The sequence below is a fragment of the Pelodiscus sinensis genome, chromosome 1 (genome assembly GCF_049634645.1).
Source record: "Pelodiscus sinensis isolate JC-2024 chromosome 1, ASM4963464v1, whole genome shotgun sequence".
In the NCBI taxonomy this organism is placed as follows: Eukaryota; Metazoa; Chordata; order Testudines; family Trionychidae; genus Pelodiscus; species Pelodiscus sinensis.
The window spans coordinates 321,162,572-321,175,034 of record NC_134711.1 but is presented as its reverse complement, the minus strand read 5'-3'; the positions used below and the strand labels follow the sequence as shown (position 1 = coordinate 321,175,034).

The 12,463-nt window shown below is 48.2% G+C and overlaps 1 protein-coding gene across 1 annotated transcript in view; it reads right to left on the bottom strand.

Moving 5' to 3' along the window:
- Window positions 1-12,463, bottom strand: part of ARHGEF17 (Rho guanine nucleotide exchange factor 17) — a 258,300-nt gene that overhangs the window by 38,773 nt on the left and 207,064 nt on the right. Inside the window, exons 6-7 of the mRNA XM_014577378.2 lie at window positions 4,725-4,901; window positions 3,845-3,895 (exon numbers count right to left, since the gene is read on the bottom strand). Coding sequence (XP_014432864.2) covers window positions 3,845-3,895; window positions 4,725-4,901 — 228 coding nt within the window. The remainder of the gene's footprint in view (window positions 1-3,844; window positions 3,896-4,724; window positions 4,902-12,463) is intronic.

Sequence of the window (12,463 nt, the reverse complement as noted above, 5' to 3'; positions counted from 1 at the left end):
CCCTAAAACTGTGAGTCACTTAGCCCTTCCCATGTTTATCCTGAGGCCTCTTGTTCAGAGCTAGTAAAGTGATCCCTGACCCCACTGCAAATGGCTCCCAGTTGGCTGTCATCTGTGGGGTCCCATTACTCATTGTGAGTCTTTAGACGGCTGCCAGGCATTGCCGATAATGTTGGGAAATCCCAGTCATTCCTCTGAAAACGGCACAAATTAGAATTGTCAGGAGATTTGTCCGGGAAAGCATGGAGATTTGTGACTCGCTGTTCTATCAGTTCTTCTACTGGGGCCGTGCAGAAATAATATCAAGAGACTTAAGCAACAAGTAACACACTGCTAATGGCGGCAACATGAGAAATTAAGGGTTCATCATTAATTTGCCAAACCTATTTAGCATCTGTGACTAACAAGAAGTGGAATTGAGAACAACTCATCAAGGGTAATGTGGGTCTGAATCAATGGCTAATATTATTTGCACTGAATTATTTGAACTCTGCTCTTGACCAGTTTCTCATCTGACTCACCCATGGCAAATAAACCTTTTTTATTGTTTCAAATAACCTGTGTCATTCCTGCTGGCCCAGCCTGTGGTTCATCCCAGATATCTGAGGCTGAACTGCCAGGGATATAGCCGGGGAACTGTGTTGGTACCAACCCATATGCTTGCTCTCCTAGGCAAACCCAGGTGACGTTTGGTCCGAGCTGGGGGAGCAGGGTTAACGTTTCTGGAGAAAACGGGCCTATTTATTTTGATCAGCACTGGCAGGCTGGCGCGGCGTTGCCATGGAAACAGCCCACGGAACACTTGACTGGGAAATGCAAAAGCAAGCCGCCGTTCTCTCCTTTGAAAAGCCCTGGGTTGCATCGCATGAGGGTGAGAAGGAGGGAGCAAACATGCTTGTTTTGAAAGCGGCAGCGTGCACCCGATGAGTGAAGGTTTGTCTTGTGGTCGTGTAGCACTTTAAATAGATCACCTTCCCCCACCACAACTGGATTCAGAGAACGATGAGAATCGGGGGTGGGGGGGGGAGGGAGAGGGCGGGAGACAAAACTTCTCTCTCACTCTCCAGAGATTAACGTCAGAGGAGATCATCCGATCACCTAATCTGATCATCTAGTTCCTGTATATCACATACCACTGCAGGTCACCCAGTTTCCCCCATGCTGAGCCCAATCATTTCTGTTTGGCTAATGTATCTCTTCCAGAGTGGCAGTCATTCCTTCAAGTGCCTTGTCCAGGATCTCAAATGGTGCATCTTTAACCACTTTCTTTGGGACACTAGTCCATAGTCGTAACACCCTGGATTATCCTGAAGGGGTTTAAGGTAGGATAGTGACCCCAGGGGGCAGTAATTAGCAACAAATGTCTTGCCTCAAATCCCTTGCAAATGCCTTGCATCTGAGAAGAAAAGGGATTACAATCTGACATGTTGCAGGTGTTCATGTATTAAAATGCCACTTATAAAAGGTCTATAAAGGGGTAATAAATGATCAATCAATGTTCCAAGCATGACACAGACACAAGTGGTATGTGTGTTATGCAAGGCTAGAAGGAACTATAGATAGCCATAAACCATGCTGACAAGATCTATCAATTCACGGATTGAAAGCCAGAAGGGATCATATAGTACAAGGGCGGGCAAAATACAGCCTGCGGGCCACATCTGGCCTGCCAAGCCACCACATCTGGGCCATGGGAGCCTCAGCCAGGCTCCCTGCCTGCCTTGCCCCTACACGCTGCTCAAATTAGCTCTCTGAACACTGCAAGGGAAGGGGCAAGAGATTTTGCATGCTGCCCCTCCCCCCAGCACAATCTCTCAGCTCCCATTGGCCGCTTTCCTGAACTCCTGCTACAGGTCACAACCTCCTCCCGGACCCTGCACTCCTTCTTTTGCCCTCTCCTCCAGGCCAGAATCCTCCCTTGCGCTCAGCCCCTTCCAGATCCCACAGCCCATCCTGCACCCAAATCCTTACCCAAACTGTCTTCTGCATCTAACCTCCATCACGGACCCCACACCTCCTCCAATAATATCACGGAAGAGTGCAGCCCTTACTGCCCATCTCGATCTAGTCTGACCTCTTGTGTAACTCTGGCCAGAGAAAGAGACACAGTAATTTCTGCATCATGCCCACAACTTCTGTTTGAGCTACGGTGCTCTTTAAAAAAAGATACCCCGCCTGGATGTAAGGACTTCAAGCGATGGAGAATCTACTGTTCGAATGGTTAATAATCCACACTGCTAAAAATCTGCACCAGGCTGGATCCAGTAACAATCTAAAACACCTGATAACCATGTATTAACATGTCTATTAACCCTCAATAAACAGTCCCCCATATCAAATATAAGGGCAGGGTTTTTTTTTGCATGGATGTTGTGGTTTTACTTCCTGAGAAGGATGCTGCTAGAAAAATCAGTGCCCAGTCCACCTCTGTTCAAATCAACAGGACTTTCTTCTCTGACTTACATGGAATCTGGCCCAGGTCCCCAGTGTCCTGCTTTCTGAAAGCTCAGACTGCCTGCTAAGAATCTTTTCATAGTCCATTCTTCCCACCTGTCCCAGTTCTCACTGGGCCCCAACCCCTCCCTACCTGAATGCCACCCATCACACACTCAAATGGTGCCTGCCCAGTGCCGCCAGCACCACTTGGCATCTCTGATGCAGGGCGGCTCAGGAGCTAGGGCATTAGCCCAGGACTTGAGAAAGACAATTCCCTGCTCTGCCCAAGGCCTCTTGGGTGATGCTGGGCAAGTCTCTGTTGCAAGTGGCTACCTGTAAAAAGGGGCCAGTAGCACCCTACCTTGCAGGGGTGTGCTGATGCTATATAGATTGGGAGGTGCTTAAAGACTGTGCTGATGGGGACTGCAGATGCACTTTGATAGATTCAGGCCTCCCACCAAAGCAGATTTCTCCTTCCAGAAAGTCACCAGTTAAGCAGCCTCAGGGCACTCATGGGCTGCGTCTAGACTAGCATGATTTTGCGGAAATACTTTTAACAGAAAAGTTTTTCCATTAAAAGTATTTCCGCAAAAGCACATCTAGATTGGCACGGATGCTTTTGTGCAAAAAGTGCTTTTGTGCAAAAGCATCCGTGGCCAGTCTAGACGTGATTTTGTGCAAGAAAGCCCCGATTGCCATTTTAGCCATCGGGGCTTTTTTTGCGCAAAACAGTTCTTCCCTGTCTACACTGGCCCTTTTCAGCAAGTATTCTTGTGCAAGAGGGCTTTTTCCCGAGTGGGAGTGTGAAAGTATTTGCGCAAGAAGCACTGATTTTGTACATTACAAGTCAGTGCTCTTGCGCAAATTCAAGCAGCCAGTGTAGACAGCTGGCAAGTTTTTGCGCGAAAGCCGCTGCTTTTGTGCAAAATCTTGCCAGTTTAGATGCACCCATGCTGTTTTAGTTGTACCTGTTCTGAAGCCAAACAGGGTCTGTGCTTTCCTGGTGACTGTCCCTCAGGCACTACCCTGCTGAAGGGAATACCCTACTTGGCAGATAGAGGCTCTGCGAAAGCCAAAGCACGGTGACAGCAGTAGAGCTCCCTTCCCAAACTCTAGGCCTTGCCATTATTATTCAACATCTGTACAAAGTGCCAATGTGCACGTGACTCCAGGTTCTGGTGATTCGGGGGAGATGTCCCCTGTGGAGTCTTGTGTACCCATCACTGAGCTCTGCACACATCATTGCAAGTACTCAGCAGGCTTGGAAGATGACCTCAAAAGTTCCTGTTGCCTCTGAGAGAAGTGGGAGCCATGGGGCCATGCACACACGTAAGGGCCAGGCAAGCACGAGGGGCAGTGATAGTAAACAGGGAGGGCATACGAGCAAAACAGAGAGGGAGGCTCTTACCACTTCCACCACCATCTCCTGGCGCAGGAACCTCCGGAGCGGGGCTTGGAGCTGCAAGGGTGGAAACAAAAAGAGTGGTCAGAGGCGCCACATGTTCTGTTGGTCTCAACTTCGGAGCTGGCATGATAATGCGGACAAGGCCCTTGTTGTGAACACAGCAGGCACTGATTCGGGTTGTCAGTAGCAGGGTTTTAAGTACCACCCTGCGATTCTGGACCATCTTCCACCAGGAGGGCTCACAAGCACGTTATGAACATCAGTGAATTGCTCCTCAACCCTCCCTATAGACTAGGTGCATGCAGGCCAAGCTGCAGAGAGGAGAAACTAGGCTAGCCTGAGAGATGCAAGGTGGCACAGAGATGAAGAGATGGGAACTGACCTAGGAGAAACCAGATCAGAGTATCTGAAGAAACCAAGTGGGGCCAGATACCTCTGGGTAAAGCCACCGATGTCAAATTATCCCTTCCCCGGGGGCTAAACTGAAAAATTCAGACTCATTATCAAACTGTAGCAGGGTTCGAGGAAGTTCAGATCTGGGGTTTTGCTTCAGCCCACTGTGGAGTTGGGGAGCAGTTGCTGGGTTCTAAACCAGTCCCACAAGGTCCCAAAGCCTGGGTGCTTTTGGACTGGGGTGCGGTCTCATGGCAGAGCAAATGAGGGCCTGAAATGATCAGTGAAGGATTGAGAGAGAAACTGAGGTTGGAAGGTGCTGAAGCAGCACGCGGTCTGAGCTCTCGCCTTCCACAGCTCAGCCACTTTCCCAGGCAACACCTAGGACCCAGAGCCAGGGCTACATCTGTAACCAGCACACCCTTGGGGAGCCTGCCCCCTCCATACAAACCCTAACCCGCATCCTTTGTACAGAGTTTTGCATACGTACATCCTCCATCCCTTCAATGTGGGACTCGATCTCCTGCACGATCCTGGCGTTCCGCTCCACCTCCTCGGCGCTCTTCATCCCTTTGTTTATCTTCTCGGCCACTTGCTTGATGTTCCTTTGGGCGTCGATGAGGTAGGGGTGGTCGGGGTGGTCCTCGGGCGTGTGCTTCAGGAGGTCCTAGGGGAAGAAATAATGAAAAACATTAAAGTACTCAAAACAATGCACCCAGCAGCAAATATGAGGAAAAGTCCTGAACATATGAGCTGAAAACGTGGGGTGTGTTTAACCTGGAGAAGACTAAAAATGGAAAGGATAACAATTTTCATGTACATAAAAAGGTTCTTACAAGGAAGAGGGAGAAACATTGTTCTCTTTAACCTCTGATAATAGGACAAGAAGCAATGGGCTTAATTGCAGCAAAGGAGATTTAGGTTGGACACCAGGAAAAATGTGCTAGTTATCTGGCTGGTTAAGCACTGGAATAAATTGCTCAGGGAGGCTGTGGAATCTTCATTATTGCCAATTTTTAAGAGCAGGTTAGACAAACACCTGTCAGGGATGGTTAGATAAAACTTCATCCTGCTGTGAGTGCATGGGCTGGACTAGACCACTTGAAGTCCCTTCCAGTCCTATGATCATTTCCTCCTCTTAATAGATAGGGAAATGGAAGCACAGAGTGGGGAAGTGACTTGCCTACTTCAACAGAATAGGTCTCCTGAATCCCAGTCCAGTGCTCTATAGCCATCCCACTGTAAAATGCAAGTGGAGACAAGGCCTGCGGTTTTACCGAGAGTTACATTAGGGGAGGACGTTAGGGAAGGGGAAGAGTGTTGATTTTACATAGCTACAAAAACAAGAATGAGCTTGTGTCTACTCGGATTGTGCAGAGAGATAGCTAAGGTGTGTTAGTTAACCTCACTTTTTTAGCAGTGGAAACAAAAACCTCAGTGTAGGACTGGTGGCTAACACTGGCATTTCAAACAGTTGATTAGGTATGCTATGTGCAGAATGAGATGACATAGCACTTAAAACACTGGTGTCAGCAACTGGCTCCCACTGGTGTCAGGAGTAGGATTCCATCTGCACTAGCGCTCTCAAGAATGCCAACAGTTCAGACAGTGTTAGCTATGGCGAGAAAGATTTGCAGAACTTCTCTAGGGCATCTGAAGCTACTGATGGGCCTGGCTGGCTGGCTGAGATGGGCCTAGTGCAGCTGGGCAGATATTCTGGCACCACTGCAGACATAGTGACACCAAGTCTCAGTCACACTTCCTGTAATGCTACTGAAGATAATTCTGTGCCATCTGTAATGAGTGGGCAAACCATTTCCAATACCAAGCCCCCCCCAGGCAGACCCTGAGCTGAGAGCAATGATCAGTAGCAAGCCAGTAGACAGGGCCTCTGAGTGAGCAAACCCACATTTACAGCTGGGAGAGTATGGCAGGGAATGAGGCCAGTTGCTTTTGTTGGAGTTACACTGCCTGGGAACCAAGTAACAAGCTCTTAGAAGAGCAGTGCTGAGACCCTTCCAAAGGGGAAATCCCATAGTGAGAAAAATTCAAAGGACGATTACAGAGAGGGTTTTGCCAGTAATTTCCTTCATCCCTCCTTCCTATTGTGGACATGGCTGTTTTCCCTCAAAGTCCAGCCCCCGGCATGCTGACATTCACGCAACACCATTATGCTGCAAATACTGCTGCCTACTTTCTGAATGTCTTCACCCAGAGCACACAGAAATCTCTCCATTACAATTACACAACTTTTAAAAAAAGGCTCCGGCTTCTCCTTTCCAATGCTGCACCGGGGGAGGTGAAAGCTCCAGGAGGAAAAGTAACCTGTATTACACATCTCTCATGAGCCAATCAGGGAAGCAAAGATGTGCATATGGTGCATGCATCACAAGGCAATTACATTGTCAAGGAAAGCAGCAAAGCTTTTTCCGATACAGCCCCGTAGTCTAGACCTAGCCACAATTAGGCTTGTGTTTGGCACAAAAGGAGTGTGATTCTGAACTGAAACAATTCCTCTTTCCATCTGCCAAGCTGACAGAAACCAACGAAACATTTTTTATGTAGCAAGGAGCTGTCGGGAGAGCAACCCAGAAAGAGGTGCATTTTGCATTAAAACAGCTTTTATAGAAGAATGAGCATTTAATGCATCACACTCTGTGCACAATGGTGCGTACGAATATCAATGGAAAGCTGTTGCCATAAGTTACTCATTGGAAATCCCTGAAGTTCCTTTGGATTATTACAGGCTGTTTTCTTTCTGGAATATGAAAAAATGACTACTCGGGTGTGGCATATCCTATGCTGAAGATGAAGTAGGGGGTGTGTGAAACTATTTTGTCATTGGACTTCACAATGCAAACGTACCTCGACATTTTGCTAGCTTGGATAGCTAATTAGGTCCAATTAGGAATGATTCTATTTCAATTCTCATGATTCTATTTCAAACTTTACAGTTTCTGTTTGTTTGTTTGTTTGTTTGTTTGTTTGTTTGTTTTAAAGCACCAATTCCTGGAGTCTTGTGAACATGTAAGAATCCCAGCTTGTCATTTTTTTTAAAAAAGGAAGCTTCCAGCCCTTGTGATTACAGCGAAAAGCTTGAAAATGTGATCCTGTAAAAGGTTAAAAAACAGAAGACAACATAAAGAGAATCCTAAATTCATTATTTTTGAACTTCTCTGATTTTTTTAAGCCAGCCTCGTGATCTTTTAGGGCCTGACTCATGGGATTGTTGAATGGCTGGGGTTGGCCGTACTGCTCATGGGGCTAGCAAGGTTCCACCTACAAGTTCAAAACCAACCAAGGTTATGAGGTTGGTCCCTGCAGTCAGAGCTGAGGTTCTGTATCACCCCGGATCCACAAAGCAGTATCACAAGAAAAATCTTTTCTGTCCTGATGATTTTGGGGGGAGGGTTAAAGTTTGGCTGCTTGTCACTTTCTCACCACCCACAGCTAGTCAAAAATAACTGAATGCATCAAGGTTACAATCTAATCTGGAAACAATGCCCTGCTGAAAACACAGCACTGCTGCTGCAGGGCTTAGTCAAGCACCAGAAAAGAGGAAAAGCTAGCTAGCTTCCAGAGCCGCCTTTGCACACCACAGCCCTTGGGTGGCTGATTGCACAAAACATAGCAAAAGCCACTGGTTGGTTTGCGCTAGGAATTGCAGCCATGCTGACGCTGTCAGGCAGCTTGCCTGTTGATGCGTAGTGTGCTCACTGCACCGGTTCTCTACAGGGCAAAGACCCAGAGCACAACTTGTGGCAAAGGGTCTGGAGCATGAGGCAGGGATCTTGGATCAGTCTCCAGCTATGGGGCTGAGTTTGGACACGTCCTTTCACCTCTCTGCCTCAGCTCTCCATCTGTAAAATGGGGCTAATGTCCCCTTTGTCTGTCTTGTCTAGTCAAAGTGTAAGCTCTCTTGCCTTGCCCAGCAAGGCCACTCCTCTGACCCATGGACCAATTCCACCTTGATTTGTGCCACCGGAGAGACTGCCCGGGCAAGCCGCTCCCAACAAAGCCAGGCACTCGCTGAGCCTGGCACTCACAGGGCAGAGAACTGTGATGCTGAGCAGAAGGAGTAAACTGGTTTCAGAGCTTTGCCGGCTGTCAGGACGTTTAGTCATTTAAGGCCAAGAAAACTCGCTGGTTAATTGGCCGGATGTGAATGAAAATGCTCGGGCGGATGAGTGCTTGGAAGTAATTTAGTGCTGTCCACAGGCATCCATCAGGGCAGATGGCAACACTGGGGATGGCAGCAGGTCTGGTCATTCCTCAGGGAGGTATGATCTGTATACGCTCCCCCAGGCTGGAAGGAGGCTGTCTGGACAGAGACCCGGCCGGCTGCGGTGTGTGAATGCTTTCTGTCAGCAGTCTGCTTCTCCTCCAGCTCCAACGGCGATTCAGGGGGTTCCCTCACATCCCCACCTGTGCAACGGGCTCCCCGCCAGGAGCTGTTCTGCCTTCTATCAGCGGCTGCGGCAGCACCCTCCTGGCAGCTCTTCCCGCGAGCCAGCCACCGAACTGAACTGCTGCTGTGACCCACTTTAGCTTCCTTCTCCCCTCGCTCAGTTTGCCAAGGAGCACAGAAAGTTCTCCAGCGATCGACCGATCCGCCAGCTGCTTGGCAAAGAGCAGTAACGGCTGGTGTGAGCCAGTGTCATGTCTGGCACTGGGCTTTCAGAGGGAGGCACAAACCCTCTAGACAGGGAACTTTTGGGGGGCTGTGCCTAGCTGGCTTCAGGCATCTGCTCTCCTCTGGCTTCTGACCACATCAAGCAGAGTACAGATTTATGGCCCCGCTCCTAGGAGTTAGCAAGAGCACAGGTACCTTTTACACATTCAACCTCACATGCAAGAGGAGGTGGCTAGTGGAGGAAGTAGGGCCCGATCCTGTCAGGTGCTCAGCACCCCTGGGGAGGAGCTGCCTGCTGCGGATCCACACTGAGGCCAGTGGGGTACTCAGCAATCAGGCACAGCAGACTCTAAGGGCCGAAGCAGAGACTGCAAGGGCTGACTTGGTCAGTTTTACACCCACGTCAGTCCAGTGACTTCAGGGGAGCTTCTCCTGGCTTCCTCGAGTGCCACTAAGAGATAAATCAAGCCCTGCAATGGATGGACTATGCAATAAACCAGGCATCTTTGGGAGTGGGCCCCCGGAGCCCTCTTGTCCTGCACCCCAAGCCACCCCACACTACCCCACTCCCAACAGCCCAGTCCCAGCCAAACTCCTCCTCAGGCCTTTGTCCTGCTTCCTGGGCAAAAGGTGTCACCAGGTCGCACCCTCTCCTGGGCTCAGGTTACGAAGGGCATCCCATTGTGTAGTGTGGGAGGCTATCGCACCCGAAATTCCCATCACCATCTAGGTGCTGGTGCAGTGCCCCCAGGGAAACTGAGGCACACACAGGGAGTTACTATAGGACAGCAACAGCCTTGACAGTGCAGGGAAATCCACACTCCTGGCGTGCTAGCAGAGTACATGTATCATAGAAACATCGAATCACAGAGCTGGAAGAGACCTCAGGAGGTCATCAAGTCCGACCCCCTGCCCAAGGCAGGACCAATCCCAATTAAATGTAGCTCCGGCCTTTGCAAAAGACAGCAGCAGAATGGAGTTAAAAAACTACTGACTGGTTGTCAGGCTAGTAAAGAACCCTCTTCCCACGCAGTTTTCAGAGGACGAGAAGCCACAATTCCCCTTATTTTCACTGGGCACTGACAGAGGTTTTGATTTTTTGGGGATAACAGTGAAGATTTCATAGGCCTGTCCATTTGGTCTAGTTCTTAATGTTCAGGGCTGATTTTTTTAATAGAACCTTAAGACAGTTCAATCAATGGCAGTGACCAAGAGCATATTCTCTGCTCCCCCCTCTGCCATTACTATAGTATCTCAGAATCTCACAATGCTCTAGCCGGCCCTTCTATATCACAAGGGCCAGAGAATCCCTGTGGTTGTGCTACAGTGCATTGTTAAGACAGTCTATCCCAGCAATGAGCAACTCAGGCTGCATGAGTGGCCCTCCTTCATCTCAGCGGATCGCAAGACTGTCCCAACCAAGACAATTTCCTGAGACAGGCTACTTTTGCTAACGGCACTTGTATACCTAGCATTTATGGCGTGTACCGACTGAACGGGAGCAGCACTTTGATGGGATGCAGGGGGAGCTCCCACCATCAATGCTGTGTGTAAGCAGTATGCATTTCACCTCACATACCCTTGCTGTATGTGCCTGTTGCGTTAGTAATACCAGTAGGGAAAAAAAGCCTACAGATGGAGACCAGCACAATCAGGCAACCTTGCGTGTGGGCAACAGTAAACAAAATGTCTCCCGGACCACACATAAAACCACAATGGGCTGCAGGCTGCTCATCACTGGTTATCTTGATTCTAAGATACCAAGTAATAACAAAGCCCCCACAGGCCAAGGTGAATTTTTGCAATGATTAATTAGCCTCACTTTAAAAAGGTGCACTTCATGTCTAGTCTGGGATTCTCTAGCTTCAGCTTCCAGCATTGGATCTTGTTATGTTCTTTGCTTGCTCAATTTAAAACCCTTTTTCTATATGAAATCTTCTCCCCAGATAAGTAGCTATAAACTATGCTCAAGATCCCCCCTCTCCATCTCACATACATTTCTCTTTGACAAGCTAACTAGCCCAAGCAATTTAAATTTGTTGCCAATAATTGCTTCACCCTCTAACAACAGCTTATTTTATTTAGAGGACTGAAATACTGTAAATGTAGAGATCCTGAAATAAAAGTCATTTGTGGCAGCAAGCCTGTCAACTGCTTTGTATTCTTTGCTAAAGCAAACAGAATCTTGTTTCCTAAGAGTTAACACTTGATCCTTTCAGCAGAAATATTTTTAAATCACTGAATAGGAATAATCCAGATAAAAGAATTGAGGGAGGTATTAGCTTTCCAGGTCAAGTGGCTAGTGATAAATCAGACCTCACAGCTGGCCTCTAAGAACTTTGAAGATGCCCCAGAAGGACAGCTAGTCCAACAGCCTGTAGCAGTGGTTAAAAATCCTTCCTGTTTCTCCTGGAACACCATCCCCGGGTGGGAGAATTACACCTCTCGTCGTCTGTACAGTGTCTGTGGATTGACAGCTTTGGCAATGCCACCTGGCGTAATTCACTGTGGAAACATCAGATGTCTGGGTCCGTATGCAGCCCCAAAACAGTATTTACTTGTATATGGAGCAGTGAGATCATTCCAAGTGCCTGCAAATATTACCAAAACAAAGACAAGACATGGGAAACCGACTGGCTTGGATCCCTTATTTTCATTAGCAGCCAGCCAGTTTAAACACATCCATAATTAGGTTAGGGTGACCGCTAAACTATTGAAGGCTTAAGGGTGATGCACTGGGGGTGTGCAAATCCTCAAGAAGAACATTGACAGCAGCAGAAACAAGTAATTACTAAGGGTCAACACAAGCGGCCTACATGTGGCAAGTTAACAAAAATGGATCTTGTCTAAAAACTTCACAAACTGTGCAGGGTCAGATTCACTGCAAGTTTCAGGACTGCAGACCATCCAGGGAACCCACGGCAGCTATAGGAAGTGGCATTGTTGCTGCTCAGAGAAGATGGCATATTATAAATTCCTACAGAGGCTTTGACTTCGTGCCAGATGGGGCCCATAGGCGCTGTCTTTCAGAGGGGCCATAAAACAAGTGATCTTAGCTAATCATGGCCATTTGAGATCCTGCAGCACTTGACACTTGCGTAGCAGCCCCAGCCCTGGTGTCCTGACCAAATTCAAGTGCTGCTAATGGTGTTTTTCTTCTTTAAAACCTGTTCTGTAATTTTAGCTTGATACAGTGGTTTTCTCCCTACTCCCTGAACGAAACTGCTGCTATATTTTACCCCAGAGGTGGCAGCATTTCAAATTGGGGCTTAAGTGGCGTGTATTATATTGAGATCCTTATTACACAGCATGAAATCCAGAAATCCCAGATCAAAGAAAGACTATTTCCGTGGCGTGTGTGTTGAGAGTCGAGTTATCCTGCGTGTGCGGAGCTGGCCTCCAGCCGGCTGAAATGCAAAACGACAAAAGCTAGCTTAAGCTTTCTGAAGATGAACTTTGGCCTCCCACTGGTGCTGTCCATATCCGGAGCTTTCTAGAGAAGGCTGGACAAAACACGACTCCATTTCCTACACGGCGGGAGAGACTGAACTAGTAGAGATGCTGGCAAAACACCTGAATGGGCTGGATGGAGTCAG